General features: G+C 46.7%; 1 protein-coding gene across 1 annotated transcript in view; it reads left to right on the top strand.

Annotated features, from left to right (window-relative positions):
* Window positions 1-21,858, top strand: part of DNAJC17 (DnaJ heat shock protein family (Hsp40) member C17) — a 65,985-nt gene extending 44,127 nt beyond the window's left edge. The window contains exons 10-11 of the mRNA XM_073609412.1: window positions 11,189-11,323; window positions 21,669-21,858. Of these exons, the coding sequence (XP_073465513.1) occupies window positions 11,189-11,323; window positions 21,669-21,788 (255 nt within the window). The 3' untranslated portion in view covers window positions 21,789-21,858. The remainder of the gene's footprint in view (window positions 1-11,188; window positions 11,324-21,668) is intronic.
* Window positions 21,859-22,143: the final 285 nt, after the last annotated feature.

Genomic DNA, 22,143 nt, shown 5'->3' with positions numbered 1-22,143 from the left:
TGTGAAAGTGTGCCTAGTCTGTGCAATGCTGTACTCTACGCTAATACCCAACTAGTGTATGGTAGCGTTCAAAACATTCACGAATGCAAAGACCAGGATTGTCAGGACAGGAGGGACAATAATAGCGGGTGTCACGCCTATATCCGCGCTTGCTGCAGACACAACATCTTTTTTGGGGGGGTTCATTGGGTAGGGGTACTCGGGAGGACATAAAGAAAATGCCTCTCATGCAGCTGACTGCATTTGGTTGGGGATGTGAATGGGGGAAGTACGGGCGCTGCAGAAGTGGTGTGTTCCCAATTAGGATTGGCGAATGCAGCAGGAAGGGCATTATGGGCACGACGGGCCTGTGTTCGTCTTCTTGGTGGCAGTGGGACACTACTTGTGCTTGCCACCTCGCCAGCTTGAACTGCACTTATGGGATTCGCCACGTCACCAAGTGTTACTGCAGTGCTGGTTTGACTACGACCGGGGTGTACTAGGCTGCTGGCGCTTGACAGTTCACCAAAACGCTACCAAAAAAACTGTTAGCGATCGCAGGGATCAGGCCTGACTCTGCGAACGCTGCAGTTATGCGTTTAGTGTTTTGTAAGTGTCAGTGATCGATTGATACTGCATTTGGGTGGGCTGGGCCGGGCGGAGGGGCAAAACGCAGGTGATAGCAGTTATCTGGGCTGATCCCGCTAACACTGCGTTTTTGGGAACCCTAAACTGCTGGGGACGCTAGTATAGATCTGATCGGATCAGATATTGATCCGTTCAGATACTATACCACTAAGGGAGGCGTATGCTGCGTGCGTGGGTGTTAGCGGTACTGGCGCTAACCTGATGCTGCTTGGGGCTGGTGCTTGCCAGTTCACCAAAACGCTACCAAAAAAACTGTTAGCGATCGCAGGGATCAGGCCTGACTCTGCGAACGCTGCAGTTATGTGTTTAGTGTTTTGTAAGTGACAGTGATTGATTGATACTGCACTTGGGTGGGCTGGGCTGGGCTGGGCTGGGCCGGGCAGAGGGGCAAAACACAGGTGCTAGCAGGTATCTGGGCTGATCCCGCTAACACTGCATTTTTGGGAACCCTAAACTGCTGGGGACGCTAGTATAGATCTGATCGGATCAGATATTGATCTGTACAGATACTATACCTCTAAGGGAGGCGTATGCTGCGTGCGTGGGTGTTAGCGGTACTGGCGCTAATCTGACGCTGTCTGGGGCGACGCATATCACCGCCGGGCGATCAGGGGGCTAAACCTTTATTCGGTAATAAACGGCGGGTGCCCTGACACTATAAAAAATAAACAAACTAACCAGCGTCACCCGTAACAGTTATACGGTGATCAGTGGTGAAAGGGTTAACTAGGGGGCAATCAAGAGGTTAAAACCTTTATTAGATAGTATATGGGGGTCCCTGACGCTATAAAACGCTGACGGCGAATCTAAATATTTACGTCCCTAACTAGCGTCACCAGCGACACTTTATTGGGGGGGGGGGAGTTAGGGGGTATCCTAGACCTAAAGGGGGCATCCTAGACCTAAAGGGGGCTAATACTAACTGCCCTAACACAGTAACTGTCACAAACTGACACCATGCAGTAATCAGAAAAAAAAAAAACTGCTTGGTGTCAGTGTGACGGGGGGGGGGGAGGGGTGATTGGGGGGTGATCGGGGGGCGATCGGGGGTGTAAAGTATGCCTGGCATGTTCTACTGTAAGTGTATGTGTTGTGCAACTCACTCAGGTGTCTTCTCTCCTCGGCGCCGGAACGGAAACTGCCGAGCCGAGGAGAGATGACATCACATACTCTGCCTGTGTGTACTACACACAGGCAGGGGAGGATTCTCATTGGCTGGGAGCGATCGCGAGGGGGGGGGGCACGAATGGATGGCCTCCCCCTCATCACTGAACGCTGCCAGACCAAAGCCGACTGCCTCGGGCACTGGGGGGGTCCGATCGGACCCCCCACCCGCGGGAGGCTTATCACGTATGGGTACGTGATTCTGCCTGCCCGTGCCATTCTGCTGACGTATATCAGCGTGAGGCGGTCGGCAAGTGGTTAAGGATATCATTTTAAGGGAGTGGAAGACTTGGAAGCAAAGATGCGCCTTTAAAGACGAGGAAGAGGGAAAATTCCTTAAAACACCTAAGTTAGATGCTTCCCTGGCCCAGGTCTCTAAACACTCAGACCTATCCTTTGAAGATGCAGGTAACATCAGGGACCAAATGGACTGTGGTGCCAAACCCTCCTGCGCAGGACCTGAGAAGCCAATGCAGCGGCTATGAGTCCTGTTTTGGCTTCAGGCTATGTGGCTAGGAATAGGGATATGTGGGTCTCCAAATTATGGGACCATGTTGCCAGAACCTCTAAATCTAAGGAGGTTCTGGATTCCCTAGAGGTTATTGGTAGTGTGGTAGCTTATCTGGCAGATGCAGCTGTCAAAACAGTTCGTACTACTGCAAATTCGGGGGCTCTACTGAATTCTGCAAGAAGAGCCTTGTGGGTGAAAACTTGGGAGGGGGATAACACATCAAAGACACGGTTGTGTGGACTCCCCTTTGACGGTTCCCTACTTTTTGGCACAGGTTTGGAGCAGGCCCTTTCTAGGTCCACCGAAAAGGGCAAAAAGTTTCCCATAAAAACCAGAAAGGATAAGGGGAGGTTTTTTTCGAGGCCCCCAGGCTAAAAAAAACGTTTTCGGGAGAAAAAGGAGAGTGGGCCTACCAGGCGTTGGGGTGCTGATGAGGACAAACAAAAAGAGGGGGTATCCTCTTCCCCAGACAGAAATCCACCAACAAAGACTCCAAGTGATGTCGGGGGGGGGTAAGGCTTTTTCCACTTTCTTTCCCAGTGGGAGGGTGTAACACAGGGGCCCCCACATCCTACAAAAATAAGAGAGGGTTACAGGTTGGAGCTTCTTTCCCCTCCTCCCCCGAGCTTCCTCTTAACCCACCTTCCCAAAGATTGTCAAAAGGCGGTGGCTCTTTTACAGAGCGTCAGGCAGCTGGCAGATCAGAGGGTTATAGTGCCAGTTGAAACGCAACAACCGGGACAGGGATTTTATTCCCACATTTTTGTAGTTCCAAAGCCCTCGAGGAAGTACCGCCCTATTATAAACTTGAGCAAGCTAAACAGTTTTCTACGGTGCAAGAAATTCCGTATGGAAAGTGTTTATACCCTCAGGAGACACCTCCCGAAGGATGTGTTTATGGCCACTATAGACCTGAAGGACGCCTACCTTCATTTCCCCATTTGTTCAGAACATCAGGCTTTTCTGAGATTTGCGATCCCCTCCGGCTTGGGAATTCAGCACTGGCAGTTTTGTGCCCTTCCCTTCGGTCTGGCTTCCAGCCCAAGGGTGTTCACAAAAATCCTTGCAGAGGTAGTAGCATACCTCCATTTCCAGGGGGTAACTTTAATTCCCTATCTCGACAACATATTAGTTTACAATCAAATTCGAGATCTCCTGGCCGACCTAGAGAAGGTAGTAAGTACTCTGGAGTTCCTGGGCTGGTTAGTCAAGAGAAATTATCCTTGACTCCTGCTCAGACCAAGGTCTTTGGGGTTCCTGATAGACTCAGACTCGGCAACACAAAAGCTGATCTTACCTCAGGGAAAAGCAGAAGGCCTCATGTCAGCAGTCGTATCCAAACAGAATGTACATCCTACTGGAAGATAATGAGAGTCCTAGGATTGATGACATCTTGTATTCCTGCGGTCCCTTGGGCCCAGCTCCACTCCAGGACTCTCCAGCAATTCCTTCTGTCCTCTTGGGAAAGGAAGAGAGGGTCACTGGACTACGGGGTCTCCATTATAATAGAGGTGAGGGAGTCCTTGCAGTGGTGGCTCAGTCCTCAGAGGTTGCAGCTGGGCCTCCTTTCGGCTCAGCTTCAATGCCTCAGGCTGACTACGGATGCAAGCGCCTTGGGTTGGGGGGCCCACTTGGAAGAGCTTCGAGCCCATGGTGTCTGGGATTGGACTCAGAGAGGCCTTCTCCAACTTCCTGGAGCTCTTGATGGTCAAAGTGGCCCTAGGGTCCTTCGAGGAAAGAATATGTGGCAGGGAGATCCAGGTTCTTTCCGACAATGCGACTGTGGTAGCCTTCCTGAATCATCAGGGAGGCACCAGGTCGCGCTCCCTTCTATCCTTGTCCCAGGAACTTCTGGAGTGGGCAGAACAGAGTTCCTTCTATCTCGGCGGTGCACATAAAGGGGGCTTACAATATCGAGGCAGACTATTCTCCAGGGGGAGTGGGAATTGAACCCAGAAGTATTCTCCCTGGTGTGTCGCCTTTTTGGCAGACCAGAGATAGATCTCCTTGCCCGCAGAGGAAACCCAAAGGTGAGGAGGTTCTTCTCATTTTCAAGGAGCACGGGTCGAAGGGGGTGGATGCGTTGGCCCAGGTTTGGGATTTTCATCTGGTGTACGCCCCCCCGGTCCTCATTCCCAGGATTTTACAAAAGTTGAGCCTTTCAGCAGGGGAGCTAATTTTGATCGCTCCTTGTTGGCCCAAGAGGACCAGGTTTCCGGCACTAGGAAACTGATCAGTGTCTCCTCAGTGCCTCCCGGAGAGGCCGGATCTTCTCTCTCAGGGCCCGGTCTGTCACCCGAACCCCAGTTTCTTCCAACTGACGGCTTGGCTCTTGAGAGGGAGAGCCTGCACAGGAGGGGGTGTTCTGAGAAGGTGATTGACACCCTCCTTTCAAGTAGAAAGCCGGTTACCCGGTTAATTTATGACAAGATCTGGGGAGTCTTCTCCTTCTGGTGTCGGGGAGGGGGGGAGGGACTTCCCAGCAAGCGATCCCCGCAATCCTGGATTTTCTCCAGGATGGCGCGGATCAGGGGCTAGGAGCCAAGACCTTCAGGATTCAAGTTGCAGCCCCGTCCAGTTTTTTGGACAAAAGACTCTCTCTTGATCCTCTGATTTAAAAGGTTTTTGATGGCAAGAGAAAGAATGTCCCCCGGTGTTAATGAGTAAATTTCCACCTTGGGACCTAACTTTAGTTTTAGAGGCCCTAACCAGGGCGCCTTTTGAACCATTGATTCATTCCCCTCTTAAGTTACTCGCCCTCAAGACAGCTTTCCTACTGGCCATCACGTCGGCCTGGAGGATAAGTGACTTCCAGGCTCTGTCAATTAAAGAGCACTTTTTTCTATTGTTTGAGGACAGGGTGGTACTTAGGCAAGATCCCCTGTACCTTCCAAAAGTAGCCTCAAAATTCCACAGGACGCAAGAAATTATCCTTTTTGTCTTCTTGTTCTAATCCTCAGAATGAGAAAGTTCTTTCCACTGTTTAGACATCAGATGTTGTCTGTTGATTTATTTGGATAGGGTGAAGGAGTTCAGGAAATCTAATCACCTTTTAGTTAGCGTTTTCGGACAGAAAAAGGGTCAGCAAGCTTCCAAGGCAGTTAGAGCGAGATGGATCAGGCAGACCTTTATACTATAGCCTATGAGAAATCAGGCAGAACGGCTCCTTCCAATCTCAAGGCACATTCTACTCCGGTCTCTGGTGACCTCTTGGGCAGAAAGAGCTGGAGCATCAATGGAACAGATATGCAGAGCAGCTATGTGGTCAAGCCAGAGCACCTTCCTGAGGCACTACAGGGTGGAGTTGTTGTTGCCTCAGGACCTGACCTTTGGTAGAAAAGTTCTACAGGCTGTTGTCCCGCCCTAAGGTAGGCCTGAGCTACTTGCTCTTCTCTCATGCCGCGTACACACGGGCGGACTTTTCGACCAGACTGGTCCGACGGACTTTTGCTGGACTTCTGACGGACTTTTGCTGGACTTCTGACGGACTTTTGAACGAACTAACGAACTTGCCCACACACGATCACACCAAAGTCCAACGGATTAGTACGTGATGACGTACGACCGTACTAAAATAAGGAAGTTGATAGCCAGTAGCCAATAGCTGCCCTAGCGTGGGTTTTAGTCAGTCGGACTAGCATACAGACGAGCGGACTTTTCGACCGGATTCGAGTCCGTCGGAAAGATTTGAAACATGTTCTAAATCTAAAGTCCGCTGCAGGTCAGATGGAGCCCACACATGGTTGGATTGTCTGCCAGATTCGGTCCGTCGGACCAGTCAGGTCGAAAAGTCCGCTCGTGTGTACGTGGCATTAAGGTGCTGTCCTGGAAGACGACTTGAGAAAATAACCTGTTACACTTACCGGTAACTGTATTTCTGAAAAGTGTTCCAGGACGGCAGGCCTACTTCCCACCCGTTCTAGTGGTGTGGTTGAACTAATATATGAATTTGAGGTGTTTTTTCACTCTCGTGCACTGGTGTGGGTCAATACTTTTTCACAACTGAGGAGCACAGGGAGGGGTGGGGGTTTTAACCTCCTTTGCTGATTGTGTTTCCTGTCAGGTGGGACCAGTCATATCTCAAGGTGCCATCCTGGAAGACTTCCCAGAAATACCGGTAAGTGTAACAGGTTATTTTTGTATACAGCACTTTCCAATTCCTTTATTCTGTGTTAGCTGTTAATATCGCTGACTTGGCTTTAAAGCCCCCACCATCCAACCATCCTACTCCTGTAGGTCCTATGTTTAAGTGATCTTATGTCCACTCTAGTTGATTCTACCTAGTGAATCATCTGTTTTTTGTTTTTTTTTTTGTTTTTTTTTCAGTGACCCGATTTTGGGTAATTTTTCTGAGTGGGTTGAGAGTGCCCTATATTTTCATGGCCTCCTGATCATGTGAAGGAGTTTTATCCCCTGGATAATGATTTCAATTTACTTTATGGACTTTACTATTGCTCAGACTCCCAGTCTTAATTTTCTTCATTGACTCTTCGGCCCTTTCTGGCAGCGACATTACCCTATGAAACCTTGATCCAATGCATCACTGCCTTTTAAAAGGGATTACTCAACCACTGTAGAGGACTCAAGTTTTACAATTTCTTAGCTGCAGGAAGGAAGCTATTTAATTTAGCTGTGCTGTCCTCTTGGAGGCATCTAAATTAGTGTTTTAGACCCCTTTCACGCGATCGGCCTGCAAAGATCCGCTTTTCCGTTTTTTCAGATGGATCTGAGCGGGCCACCCATTGACTTGTATGGGCAGGCAGATGTCAGACAGGCTGTCTGTTTTCATCAGATCTTGCCATAGAGGACAGCGGAGCTCTGACAGGTCCGTCCCTGCACACTGGGCAGAGATGGACCTGTCATCCACCTGCTCAGCGGGGATCAACAGAGCGATCCCCCGCTGAGCAGATCTGCCCCATGTGAAAGGGGCCTTGCATGGAAGTCATGTCTGCCCATATGTGTAGAGCACTTTGTATTTGCCTAGGAGATGGAGGATTCTATTAAAGACTACATTATTGACTTATCTTTTTTAAGGATGGCATCTTCCAGTTCTTGCAGCATGCCCATTTTGCTGATCATTCTTAGCACTTGTTTCAACATAGATCTGATAAAACTGACAATCTTCAGTTGGCGCTTCCACAGCTTTCCTACAGGAGATCAAAACTTTTGTTATCTGCAAATCTCAGACATAAATCTTCTTAGACTGATCAAAATGTAGCCGGTTCAGCAGGGACCAGCCAAATTTCAATCAGTCGGTGGGTGGGTGTCCCTGTTCAGTAAAATTCAATCATTTTGTTCATATGATACGTTCAAACCACCTATCACTGTTCAGGCATTATCCAGGGTCTGCTTTTTATTCCTGGACTATAATTCTGGATCAAAGACACTGTAGTAGCCTTTGTCTTTTTATCTGTGTGCACACAGTTTATGTACAGTACATTGATGTGCCAAGGCTTAATTTATGCAGACATTTAAAGTTGCATATACATTTGTGTATTTGAAAAAAGCCTGCTGCTGAGTTGTGTTGTGTTTGGTGTTATTTTGCTTTTTGTTTTTTTTTTTTTTGTTTTTTTTCTTCTTTTATTTATTTATTTTTTTAACCATCTTTTTTTTCCCTTCCTTTTCCTGTGTGGGTTTTTTTTTTTGAGTTTTTATATTGTTCAATACAAAATTTAGAAGAAGGTAACTTCCCTTGGCTAGCATGCAAGCTTTCATTAGTAAACTGGGAAGAAATACAACCTGTCAACATTTAACACAAGAATCTAAAGTGTACCCCGGAGAAAAATAACATAGCACTATAATAAAAAGGGCGGGGGTGCCATATACTAAACACACAATATCAGCGTATTGACATCTTATAATAGCAGAGCCTGTGCATCCATTAAAGAAAAGATAAAGCAAAACATAAGAGACATCAACCAGCTGGGCTCATCACTCCTGGGCTAGAAGACTTCATCTCACGAAAAGAAAAATCTCAAGATATCCATCTTGAGATACCAGGGCTACCATATCGCATAATGATGATCTACCTTCTCAGCTAATCAGGCTGTCAAGGACTCCATAACCTCTACATCCTTATCCTGGTATAGAGATCAGTTAATGTTGGCGGGTTCTGTTTTTTCCCAGTGAAGGACTTTTAAACATCTGGCCGCCGTTAAAATATGTGTGGCCAACTTTTTGGCTAACCCAGGTAATTTAGGAGGGAGGAGTTCTAATCGGTATAGTTGTGAATGAAAAGGAATATCCGCCTTAAACAGCTGATCGAGAGGGCCCTGGACCGAGCTCCAATAAGACTGTAAATATGGGCATTGTCTGTAGATATGAAATAAAGTGCCCTGATCACGGAGACATCTCCAGCAGCGATCCAAGGTCGATGGGTATATAGCATCTAAGCGAGATGGTGTCATGTAACAAAAAAATAGTACCTTTTTATAAGTATTTTCCTTATAGCGTGTACAAATAGAGCTTTTGGCTGCACGGGACCATATAATTTTCCATTGTTCAGGGTAGAGTTACCCTCCCATTTTTAAGCATATAACTACAATATCTCACAAAAGTGAGTACACCCCTCACATTTTTGTAAATATTTTATTATATTTTTTCATGTGACAACACTGAAAAAATGACCTTTTGCTACAATGTAAAGTAGTGCGTGTACAGCTTGTATAACAGTGTAAATTTGCTGTCCCCTCAAAATAATTTAAAACCCAGCCATTAATGTCTAAACCGCTGGCAACAAAAGTGAAAATGTGCAAATTGGGCCCAAAGTGTCGATATTTTGTGTGGCCACCATTATTTTCCAGCACTGCCTTAACCCTCTTGGGCTTGGAGTTCACCAGAGCTTCACAGGTTGCCACTGGAGTCCTCTTCCATTCCTCTAGACAAAATCACGGAGCTGGTGGATGTTAGAGACCTTGCGCTCCTCCACCTTCCTTTTTGAGGATGACCCACAGATGCTCAATAGGGTTTGGGTCTGGAGACATGCTTGGCCAGTCCATTACCTTTACCCTCAGCATCTTTAGCAAGGCAGTGGTCGTCTTGGAGGGGTGTTTGGTGTCTTTTTGTTGGAATACTGCCCTGCACCCCAGTCGCCGAAGGGAGGTTATCGTGCTCTGCTTCAGTATGTCACAGTACATGTTGGCATTCATTGTTCCCTCAATGAACTGTAGCTCCCCAGTGCCGGCAGCACTCATGCAGCCCAAGACCATGACACTCCCACCACCATGCTTGACTGTAGGCAAGGCAAACTTGTCTTTGTACTCCTCACCTGGTTGGTGCCACACATGCTTGACACCATCTGAACCAAATAAGTTTATCTTGGTCTCATCAGACCACAGGACATGGTTCCAGTAATCCATTTCCTTAGTCTGCTTGTCTTCAGCAAACTGTTTGCGGGTTTTCTTATGCATTATCTTTAGAAGAAGCTTGCTTCCTTCCTTCTGGGACAACAGCCATGCAGACCGATTTTGATGCAGTGTGCGGAGTATGGTCTGAGCACTGACAGGCTGACCCCCCACCCCTTCAACCTCTGCAGCAATGCTGACAGCACTCATAAGTCTATTTCCCAAAGACAACCTCTGGGTATGACGCTGACCATGGTCGACCATGGCGAGGCCTGTTCTGAGTGGAACCTGTCTGGTTAAATCGCTGTATGGTCTTGGCCACTGTGCTGCAGCTCAGTTTCAGGGCCTTGGCAATCTTCTTATAGCCTAGGCCATCTTTATGTAGAGCAACAATTCTTTTTTTCAGATCCTCAGAGTTCTTTTCCATGAGGTGACATGTTGAACTTCCAGTGACCAGTATGAGAGAGTGAGAGCGATAACACCAAATTGAACACACCTGCTCCCCATTCACACCTGAGACCTTGTAACACTAATGAGTCGAATTACGGGGGGGGGGGGGTGTATGGCTATTCCAGCCCAATTTGGACATTTTCACTTAGGGGTGTACTCACTTTTGTTGCCAGCGGTTTAGACATTAATGGCTGTGTGAGTTATTTTGAGGGGACAGCAAATTTACACTCTTATACAAGATGTACATTCACTACTTTACATTGTAGCAAAGTGTCATCCCTTCAGTGTTGTCACACGAAAAGATAGAATAAAATCTTTACAAAAATGTAAGGGGTGTACTCACTTTTGTGAGATACTTTCCCCAAGGAATCCATATAAGAATTTAAAAGTGTGTGTGTGTGTGTGTGTATTTATTTATTTTCTTATTCCCATTCCCTTCAGACAAGATTAAGCATTCGAATGGGGATGGTTTAGAAAATTTAAGGTTTAGGCATAAAGGTAAGGGCGTAGTGTCTAATTTTGAAGATGGCCAAAAAAAGGCACTACGGGCTAGCTCATGTTTGGCCCGGTGCTCATTGAAAGAGTAATACTCTTGTTACTGGGTTCACTAGGTGACCATAGTGAAAGGGGTTTCTCTGTAACGAAGGAGAAATCATCTGAGAGGTGAGACTATCAGGTAGTTTAGGATTATAAAGGAAAGTTGTCACTAAGGAGGCTCCAGATTGGAGAGAGTTTTTAGCTGCCTCCAGATATTGCGCAGCAAATTCATGGTATGTACAGTAGTAAATAGTCGGAGAGAACATCAGCACTTATATTACATAATAAATTGTTTGGGTGTATCGGGGCTAGCCATAATTTGTCTATTTGGGTCCAGCGATTATACGCCAGGAGGGTAACCCTAGGAGGCTATAGCCTGCAATTGGGCAGCGTAGTAGTAACGTAGGCGGTTCGGAAAAAAGACCAAACTTCCTACAGTTCGAATAGGCATAGAGTGTAGAATGGGTTATACTATGTTGCTTATAATTCCGTCTCTTCCTTTTTAATGTAATGTCTACATTTAAACAGTCGACGCATCTTGTATTTGTCTCCATAGGAACTAGCAGTGAGGAATGAGATTGGTTTATTGAATAATCCCCTCAAAATTTCTTGGCTCAGCACACCACCTCCCTCTGCAGTGTCCGATAATCAGAGCAAGATATCCTTCGATTCTACCACTCACACCTCACAGGTAAGCTGGACATGATTCTTTTATCGGGGGGGCTGAATTTACTGTTTTAATCTTTTTAGTTTTTGATCACAGAAAAATGTGTAATGGAGCCCATGTCATGCTAAAATGGAGCTGCTGTGTTCTGAAGAAAATTGGTCAGGGACGTGTGTGTGTGTTTTTTTTGTTTTGTTTTTTTTATGCCTTCAGCTGAAAGGTTAACAGCATCTACCGAAAAACGCAAAGGCTGCACACTGGTAAATTCATCTGTGAGAAACCAGTAGATAAATTGAAGAATAATGAATGAAACTTGCTTCTATCTAAACCATGAAGTTACATTTATTATGTGGCCATAGATAAAGCACACAAAACAGTCATGTGTGAACAAAGGTCTAATTTAAAAGGTAAAAGCCCAAGTCTCATCCAGCCTCAAATACTAAATGGAGGGCCTGACACTTGTGATGGAACCAGGCTCAAGGTTCACATACCAGCCAGAAAGCACATGAAGGCTTGCTGAGACGAGCTGTTGGTGTCCCACAAGGAAGACAAACTTCAGTGTGGTGTGTAGTAGGGCTGGAGCCCACCAGAAAGATGGCCGCTCGCAGGATGGAGACAGTGCAACAGGCCAAGGGAGATGACGTGGCCACTCCATCGGCCCGTGTCAGAAAAAGGAGAGGAACCAGGGGACTCTCTCTCCAATCAGATAATCAGCGAGCCTTCATGTGCTTTCCGGCTGGTATGTGAACCTTGAGCCTGTTTCCATCACAAGTGCTGGGCCCTCCATTTAGTTTTTGAGGCTGGGTGAGACTTGGGCTTTTACCTTTTTAAAATTTGACTGTGTCGTTTATACATGACTGTTTTTATCTAAACTGTGTGCTTTATCCATGGCCACATAATAAAACTTCATAGTTTATATGGAAGCAAGTTTTATTCATCTCCAATTTATCTACTTGTTTCTCACGTATACCCTGATTTTACCAGTGTGCAGCATATAGCCTTTGTGTTTCTCTATTCCTTCAGTGGATTGCATGCAGCATGGACTGGGTCAATAGGATGCATGTTACTACCACATATAACTGCTAGTCCATTTTATGGTTGAGTGCCTTGGGTCTGTTTTGTTGCTTTTTTATTTTAACAGCATCTACCTCCTGCTAGAAACAACCCCATTTGCATTTTTTAGCTGTTACTGGCCATATGGGAGGATTTTTTTGTGTGTGTGTTTTTATTTTTTATTTACTAGGTTTAACAAGGTGAATATAAACGGCACTCATTAACTTGTACAGAGCAGGGACTTTTCAACGAAAACAGCATCTTTTTTGAGGCCATAAGAGTACCCTAAATTAGTAAGGGGGGATTTACTAAAACTGGTGCACTCAGAATCTGGTACAGCTGTGCATGGTAGACAATTGGCTTCTAATTAATTTCAGGTTGTTCGATTTAAGCTTTGACAATAAAACTTGCAAGCTGATTTCTATGCTGAGCTACACCGGATTTTGCATGCTCCAGTTTTAGTAAATCTCCCCCTAAACTTTTATAGTAGTCAAAGATAAGTCTATATCGGCGTGGCTTGGCAGTGGAAGCGTGAAGACGCACTTGGAGCTCTGCATCGGAGAGAGCCGAGAATCACCTGTTGGACTGTGCAGGTGAGCTGCTACTTCATGCCTGGGGACTGCAAACACCCGCTGACCACGGGGAGCCGAGGGGACCTGAGATCACTCACTATTTACTTGGGGCAGCGCGCTGTTTCTTCTCCTGCAAGAACACTGGCCAAGATGGCGCTGCCGCAAGTCACCGCAGCAAGTGCCGCCACTAAAACCAGCAGGAAAGGTACACAGGCAGGGGCTGCAGCAGTAGGGGACTTGCCGTCACTTATAGATAGGCCGCTATCCCGTACTCCAACACGCAGCCAGACTCTGAGCACACAGAAGGGACAGGCGGCCGCACAGGGGTCCCTCTGGGATTTAGTAGCGGATCTGCCCACCAAGCAAGACCTCCAGGTCATGGCGGCCTCAATTGTGAATGCTCTCACACGGGAGCTCCACGATCTCCGCCAGCAGGTGGATACTGTCGAGAGGGTGATGGTCCTAGAATCCTCCACCACCGCTACAGATGCCCACATCACCACCTTGGAAACTGAGCACCAGGCCTTCCGCCGCCACCTTGTTGAGGTCCAATTGCGGCTAGAAGATGGGGAAACCCGAATCGAAACAGTCTGCGCCTCCGCGGCATCCCTGAGGCCACTATAGATCCGGACCTCCGCACCACAGTGGTAGCTATTCTGAACAAGGTCCTGGGCAAGCCTCCTACCTCTGAGATAGAGCTGGACAGAGTTCATTGTGTGCCGGGCCCCAGGGCACCTTCCTCATCCTCACAGGGCCCTGCTACACCGGAGCTGCCGCGGGAACGTTGCAGGATAAATATTTTTTTTTCACCATCAAGGAGGAGATCCTATGCCTTGCCTGGGCGAAAGCCCCGACTTTCTTTGATGCAGCCCTTATATGAATCTACCCCGATGTCTCCAGGCAAACACAAGCCATGCGAGGGCTTATGCAACCTCTTCTCGAGGTGATCTGTGAAGCAGAAGCTGCTTGCCACTGGGGCCACCCTTTCCATCTAATTGTGAGGAAACTGGGATCTGAATTTCATCTTTGCTCACCAGATCAACTTCCAGACCTGTTCAGCTTCATAGACAAGCCTGCTATCAGCGTTTCCAACTGGTATGATTACCTACTTTCTCAGAAGGCACTCAGCCCACCTTTGCCAAGACCGCAACGGATCAGACTTTCGTGCCTCTAGTCGATAGGCCTCTAGATCCCACCCAACTTCCTCCGAGGCCTGACTACTTCTTCTATTTAGCTGTTAAGTAGCTGGTAAGACATTACAGAAGCTGTCCTTGTGGATCTTTTTTGGGGAGACCCAGCAGTTTTTTGAGACTCACCGCACTAGGTTACTCTGGCATATATTGACTCTCGGGGCTACACTGGTTTGTATCTTAATATGCCTACAACCACTCAACTTCTCATGTGGTCCCCTGATTATAGAGGGGGGGTTCTTTTCTTTTCCCTTTTTTTTTTTTTTCCACCAGTAACCTTTCTGCACTGTTTTTGGCCTCCGGGCACAGTTGGAGGTGTTTTGTATTAACATGTTAATCACTCTCTCCTGTCTTCTTGGATTGCGGATGGGGAGACCTGTGTGCAAGAGGTGGGGGTCTGCGGACAGGCTCCATACCACATTACCTCTAATCCTCCCCAGCCAACCCTGGCTGTTAGTATGCTGGCCCCATGTGGCGGTGCCCGTACATTCCCTATATTTTCTAGCCCCCTGCTTACCCCGGTTGTCGTTCTTTATTTGATAGAGGGGTAATGGGGCCTGCCCAGCAGATGTGTGTCTCTCCTCACTGTGGTGATATTGAAGGGTACTGGGCCTGCTTTTGTATCTTTTATCTGTGGCATATATCCATGTATGCATTTTGACCCTCTGTCCTGGTGCCCTGGGGCATAGTAGAGAGGCTGTCAGGGTGCACATGCCAGCAGACAAGTTCGTCCTTCCAAGAGAACTCTTAAGTGCAGAATATCTCTTATTCCTTTTGCTCATAGGAATCGAGCATTGGCGCATAGAAGTCCGCATGCGCGAACTGGCGCACAAACAGAAGCCGTCGCGCATCCTAGTGCACACCAACGCTTGCACGCGCCCGCGATTGATGCTGGCGCCAAATAGCCTATTAAAACCCAGCTAGTGCCTGGTTCCAGTGCTGTTTCGTCTTCAGCTCCTGAGTATCCTGTTAACCGTGAAACCTGTATCCTGATTCCTGTTACTACCTGGCTTGTCTTGACCATCCCTTGAACTCCGCCTGCATTGACCTCGGCTTGTCCTGTGACCCTTCTTCTGCCTGTTCCCTTGGCTCCTGTTGTACTTATCTGGTTCCAGACCTGGCTTGTCTCCTGACTACGTTCCTCCTGAACCCTGTATCTGACTGTCTTGCCGTGTATGGGTCTCCCCAGTGCACCGTCACAGTACGGTCCTAGATGTTGGTCCTTGGTTCCTATTTTTGTTTTTTTTGGTTTTATTTTTAATTTGGCTGGCTTTCAAATTACCTATAATATGTTTCTCATTGCTATCACCCCGTGCATCTCCAAATGTTTTGTATTATTGAGACTTGTAGCTGCTCGCCCTGGGCAGCCTCTAACGCTCCAATCGCCCCCAATTAGGGCAGACCCCTGTGTGGGCATTATCTGTGCTTACCCATGGTTCTCTGCTCAATCACATTGTATACAGATTATTCCCTTTCACCTCTCCCTCTATTTTCTTCCTTCCTTGCTTCCTTCCCTTTCCTTTTCTGCGTCTTTCTCTGCCTCTCGCCTAGGGGGGATCCTTAATGTCACCTCCCTCAACGTGCATGGCCTTAACACAGCTCTTGGCTGATTTGCGAAAATCTAAAACTCAAGTTGCTTTTTTTTGCAGGAAGCTCACTTTCGTGGAGATCGAATCCCTAAACTGACCAATGGTGCCTTCCCGATGGCATACCACAGTGTTTCCCCCATCTCTGAATCTAAGGGAGTTAGCATCCTGATGACCAAATCGGTCCCTTGGACATTTGAGGCGCAGCGAGCAGACCTGCACACTCTACATCTGGTTGACCCCTTTCGGTTGTTACATCCTCAAGACCGTAACTATTCCTTTTTCTCCCAGGTCCATCACACCTACTCGCTACTAGACTATCTTTTGCTGACGCTTAAAGATTTACCCAGAGTAGTGTCCATCTGTATTGACATCATATCTTTTTCAGACCATGCATTGGTCCACTTGACGCTTCAATTGGGTCCAGTGACCCAGACCCCTCCATCTTGGAGACTGAATGAGGCCCTGCTCCAATCGGCGGAGATCCGTTCTGAGCTACTGACCACTTCGCGGGATTACTTTTCCATTTAATGAAGCATCAATCACTAATCCCTTGGTGGTCTGGGAGGCACATAAGACAGTTGTCCGGGTCACGCTGATCAGAATAGGGGCCCGTCTTAAAAGGGAAAGAACCCGTCGCACGGAAGAACTCCTCGCTCAGATTTGTAGCCTGGAGTACTTCCATAAGGCCAGCCTCGCATGTGCCACATATCAGGATCTTGTGATTCCCCAAATGAAGCAAAAACTGGCATGGGCAACACCGTACAATGTACAAATTTTCAAACAAACCTGGTACACTGTTGGCTCGGGCATTGCGAAAACCTACATCTCCCATGTCATGGGCTCTTCTGGGCATAGGTTAACTACATCTTCCGACGTGGCAACAGAGTTCTGATCCTTCTACAAAGGTCTTTACAGTTTAGACTGTTCCTCCCCTACTGACCCCCCTCCCAATGACTGATGCACCCCACAGTCCTATCTTACCTCGTCAGGCAAGCCAGCACTCCCTATTGCAGTGCAAGAGGAGCTGGAAGAGCCTATCACAGCTGCCGAGCTGGTGGTGGCCCTGGCCATCTCGAAGCCAAAGAAGGCCCCTGGCTCTGATGGCCACACTCTGACCTTATTACAAAGTCTTCTTTGAGACGCTATCCCGCCCCCAGGTCTCTGCCCTCAATTCTATCACGGAAGGGGAATCCCTTTCCGGTGGATACTTTTGAGAGCTTTTATCTCCCTTATCCCAAAGGAGGGGAAAGACCCATCTTACCCTACTACAGAGTGGCTCATCTCACTAGGTTGGTGGACTGGCACTGCCATGCGAAGGCAAAACATTGGGTGGCCATGCAACTAGAAGACTCTAATGACATGGCCAAGAGCTGGCCCTGGATCACTTCACCTGTGCCAAAAAAAAGTCACTGATCACCCTACAATGGGCAGCACACTATTGGTGGCCAGAGACACCTTTCGACATTCCTCAGTGGCACCAATACCTTCCCCTATGGTGCCGGTTTTGGATAATCCAGAATTCTCACCTGGCCTTCAGAACCCTCATTTCAAACAATTGGCAGTGGGCATCCGGCTTCATTTATGTGACTTTGTGGGACCCTATGGCCACCTCTCCTCAGATGCTGGGGTATCTGCTACAGACCCCCCTTTTTGAACTTCTTCAGTGGCCTTTAGCTGTGTAATTTCCTTTGCAGGTGTTCGCGGATCCGGGCATATCTCAGCTCGCGGAACTGAAACATCTGTCACGGGGGAGCCAATTCATCAGTCTCTTGATAGTTTACGCCTCTTTAACTCGACCGGTGGAAGGGTTTGTTCCTCCGTTTCTCTCTAAGTGGGAATTGGATCTTGGCACCCAATTCACTGACTCTCAGAAGAAGATCCTCCATTTTGCACAGAAATCTTCCATAGCTACCAGAGTTCAAGAGACTTGTTACAAGAGACATGTTAGCTTTGCTCCCTGGGTGGGAGGCACTGCCTGTCTTCTCCTCCCTTTTTTTTTTTTCTCCCTGCTCTTGATTTCGTTGTTCGTTCACTCTAGAGATACCTGACCCCCTACCCTCTTCTCCTTTTGACTGCCCCCCTTCTCCGTATACTTGGCTCAGTTATGGGCTGTATCATTCAGATACTGTGAATATCTTTGCTTGCATTGTCCCTACCTCGTTGTCCCATCTCTGGGCCCAGCTGGCTATCGGGATGCCCTGCCTCCCGATTATATTGTAAGAGTTTTTTATTTTGTTGCAAAGTTTTTGCATCTATGAATGTGTTTTGGGTCTCTCATGTAGTTGGTTCGGATGTCTTCCCGGCTCTATGCACCGGCAACGTTCTATACACCGTGCTATTCTTTCGTACCGCCCATACAGTGTATTGCTTGGGCAGTTGATATGTTGATCTCATTGTGTGACCCTTTCTGCAGTCTGATTTTATTATATATATCTCTTTTATTTACTTTGGCTGTAAAATGCACTTTCTACGGAAAATAAAGGAATTACAAAAAAATTAGTCTATCTTGACCACTATTATCCTATCCTACAATGCTGTGCAAAAGTTTTAGGTAGGGGTGAAGGAATCCTGTAAAGTAAGAATGCTTTCAGGGTGAATTCACACATGACTGAGAGCTGGTGGAGCTTTTTACCTCTACAGCAGGTGTCCGTTCCCAGCTGCGGTAAGGGGAAGTGTGGTGTGCGGTTCAGTGTCTTTTTTTGTGTTTGCACAAACGTTATGTGAAGTGTACAGAATGTACAACAGAACAATACACTGCGGTTGCTGTACAGTGCCATGCGATTCGGCGTGTCTGCATTTTAGCACATGCGTTGCAATGTGAATCATTGAAAACAGTTGTGTCCTTGCAGTGACAGATGTTTTATAGTGTGAATTCTGTCTCAAAAATATAGATTTTAATTGTTTTGATCCATTTACAAAACGCAAAGTGAGCGAACTGAAGAAAAATCTAAATCGAATCAATATGTGGTGTGACTACTCTTTAGCTTGAAACCAGCATCAATTTTTACACTTGCACACTTTGTATACTTGTACTAATTCAGGGATTTTGTAGGATTAGTCAGGTGTATGATTAACCAATTATGCAAAGCAGATGCCAATGATCATCAATTTCATATGTAGGAGGCTTAAAACTGGGTGAGGAACAACCAAACAAGACTACTAAGGTGAGGTTGTGGAAGACCATTTCATGTCAAAGGTCATAAATGGCAAGACTAAGCACAGCAACAAAATACAAGGTCTCTGCCAGGCAAAGATTTTAAAGGAAAAGTCCAGCTTAACCTTAAAATCGCTACATCTACAGGCATCCACGATATAAGTATAACCTATCTAGCCCTGTAAAGAAAAAATCAGTATACATGCCTTTTTTTTAAGCCATTCTGGTCTTCAGCGGGGGAAGCTCTGCGGAGGACACAGTCAACAACGGCTGTAAAATGAATAGGAAGTGGCGTCACCCATAGACTTACTATGGAGCTTACATTGTCGGCTATGACCTCTGCACCCACCTCCACAGCGAAGCCGCAGCTGACAGCTTAGTGTGGGATCGGGCTGGATCAGCTTCAAAAAAGGTATGTATACTGATTTCTTCTTTATAGGGTTAGATAGGTTAGTGTTAGATTGTGGATGTCTGTAGATGTAGAGATTTTAGTCTTAGGGTTTGACTTGTCCTTTAAAGCAGATTGGGGTTTCAAGATGTGCTGTTCATGCTCCCTTTTGAAGAAGCTCGTCTGCATCCTTTGCTTCTTCTGCTTAAATTTCTCAGTGACTTTTTGGTATGTCCCTTAGCACTGCTGTATTTAGGCCTAGGCCAACAAGGCCCAGGCCTAGGGCGGCACTTTGACGGTAAACGACGGTAAAGCTGTGCTAAAACTTTACCGATGACGCCCGGGCGCTTTCAGTGTTAAAGGGCTCTAAAGAGGTTAAAGCTGCACTGATTGCCACTGATTAGGCGGCACTCTTAAGCTGCACTGATTTGCTACAGTGATGGGCACTGATGAGGCCGCACTGATGGCCACTGATAACCTGCACTGATGAGGCTGCATTGATAGGCACTGATGAGGCTGTGTTGACAGGCACTGATGAGGCTGCATTGATGGGTACTGTTGAAGCTGCGCTGATGGGCACTGGTGAGGCTGTGCTGATGTGTACTGGCAAGACTGCCCTGATGGGCACTGGTGAGGCTGCATTGATGGGCACCAGTGAGACTGCATTGGTGGGCATCGGTGAGGCTGCATTGATGGGCACTGGTGAGGCTGCATTGATGGGCACTGGTGAGGCTGCATTGATGGGCACTGGTGAGGCTGCATTGATGGGCACTGGTGAGGCTGCATTGATGGGCACCAGTGAGGCTGCATTGATGGGCACTGGTGAGGCTTCATTGATGGGCACCAGTAAGACTGCATTGATGGGCACCAGTAAGACTGCATTGATGGGCACTGGTGAGGCTGCATTGATGGGCACTGGTGAGGCTGCATTGATGGGCACTGGTGAGGCTGCATTGATGGGCACTGGTGAGGCTGCATTGATGGGCACTGGTGAGGCTGCATTGATGGGCACTGGTGAGGCTGCATTGATGGGCACCGGTGAGGCTGCATTGATGGGCACTGATGAGGCTGCATTGAAGGGCAGTGATGAGGCTACACTTGGTACCCACTTTTAATGTAGAGAGAGGAAGAGGTGGAGCTCTAAGATGAAAAGATGGAGCCTAAAATGGAAAGGTATGTGGTTTACGGATGACAGGTCGGGACTTAAACTCAAAGGGGTGTGGCCTTGACAAGAAGGGGCGGGTCATATTTAAATTAGGGGTGCATGGGTTTAGTCAGGCCTAGGGCAGCACAAAACTTAAATACACCACTGTCCCTTAGTACCCCCGATGTCTCCATCTCTAATGTTGCTGCTTTCCTCATTCATCTCATAAATGAACTTGCCAGATCTAGAACAGCTTACATAAGGCTGTTCTAGATTCCCAAATGAAATGTCTTGGGACACTTCATTCATGTCAGAGCCACATACAGCTGCTCCATGGATCCCCTAGATGCCATAGAATCCATGTAAGGTGAACCTTCACCTTACATTTTATTAATATGCAAGAGTCCAGTGTCCATTTTCTTTGTAATGTGGACAAGCTTATATTTTAGGAGATCAACATAAAGGAGGGAGAGAGACTGAAAAAAATTGATTTGAATCCCAACCACGACTCTACCTGCACGTTCTTTTTTTGTGCCTGCATAGGTTTTCTCTGGGTACTCTGATTTCACTCCAAAGACATGCTGGTAGATTAATTGGCTCTTGTCTAAATTTGGTCCTAGTGTATGTATGTATGTATGTATGAATGAATGTGAGTTAGGGACCTTGGATTGTAAGCTCTGTGAGGGCAGGGACCAATGTGAATGTACACTATACATGTAAAGTGCTGCGTAAATTGATATTGCTATACAAGTACCAAAAAAAAAAAAAAAAAAGTTATGGGACTGAAGAGGATGGTAGGGAGAAGGCTTATAGAAACATATTCCCCTCCTCCTTCTCATTTTTTTCATTCATTGTGGTACCTGTTACCCTCCTTACAACGTTAAGATAATTTAATGTCCCGGTTTTTCCATGCATTTACAGTATTATGCTTTAGTGCACAAGAAATAAGTGACTAATTTCTTTTTTATTCTTGATAAGAGACTGAATAGACCTAGGCGGACTTACCAGCTTTTTTTTTTTTTTTTTTTTGGGTTCAGTTCTATCAATTCCTACTTGGATGACCGATGTGAATCTGGAGTAATCTTTGTTAATTTAGGGCAAGACCACCAAATGTGGCTTGTCTATACATTTACAAAAGTAAAATGGATTATATGTGACATTTTAGAAAGTGGAGTTGCTGCTCAAAGCTACCAACTAGGTTCCATTTACCATTGTTAGAAATACCAGGTATTTCGTTTTCATGTAAATGTATACCATGTTAATGAATTTCATTTCTTTGCAGAATTCTGTACGATCAGAGAGAGATTTTGAAAGTTTAGTGTTAATGAAGATGAGACAGGCAGCAGAACGTCAGCGTCTGATAGAGCAACTACAGCATGAGGATGAAGATGCCGACTCCTAAGCACTTCCCCTTCTTTTTTCTTTTTTTTTTTTTTTTTGTAGTTTTAAATTAAAATGTTATTTTTAACTGATTTTCAAATGGTATTTGACTGAACTTTGTGTGACTGCTAAACTTAGAACTGTGCAATTCTAACCAATCGTAAGAAAACCACTTCCAGTAAGTATCTGCTTTTTAACCTTTTGCTGACTGCATAAGTCATATGTTTGGCATCAGGAATAGTGGGCTTTAACACCCAGCTTATGCACATGTGTGTCCATGGCATCCTAAAGTTGTGAGCTAAGAGCGCACTCACTGGGTGATCCCAGCACACTGATTGAGCTGGTCATGGCTTCTGATTGAAAGCCTGTCCCTCGGG

This window comes from Aquarana catesbeiana, linkage group LG13 (genome assembly GCF_042186555.1).
Source record: "Aquarana catesbeiana isolate 2022-GZ linkage group LG13, ASM4218655v1, whole genome shotgun sequence".
Lineage (NCBI taxonomy): Eukaryota > Metazoa > Chordata > Amphibia > Anura > Ranidae > Aquarana > Aquarana catesbeiana.
This window is presented reverse-complemented; position numbering and strand designations above follow the sequence as displayed.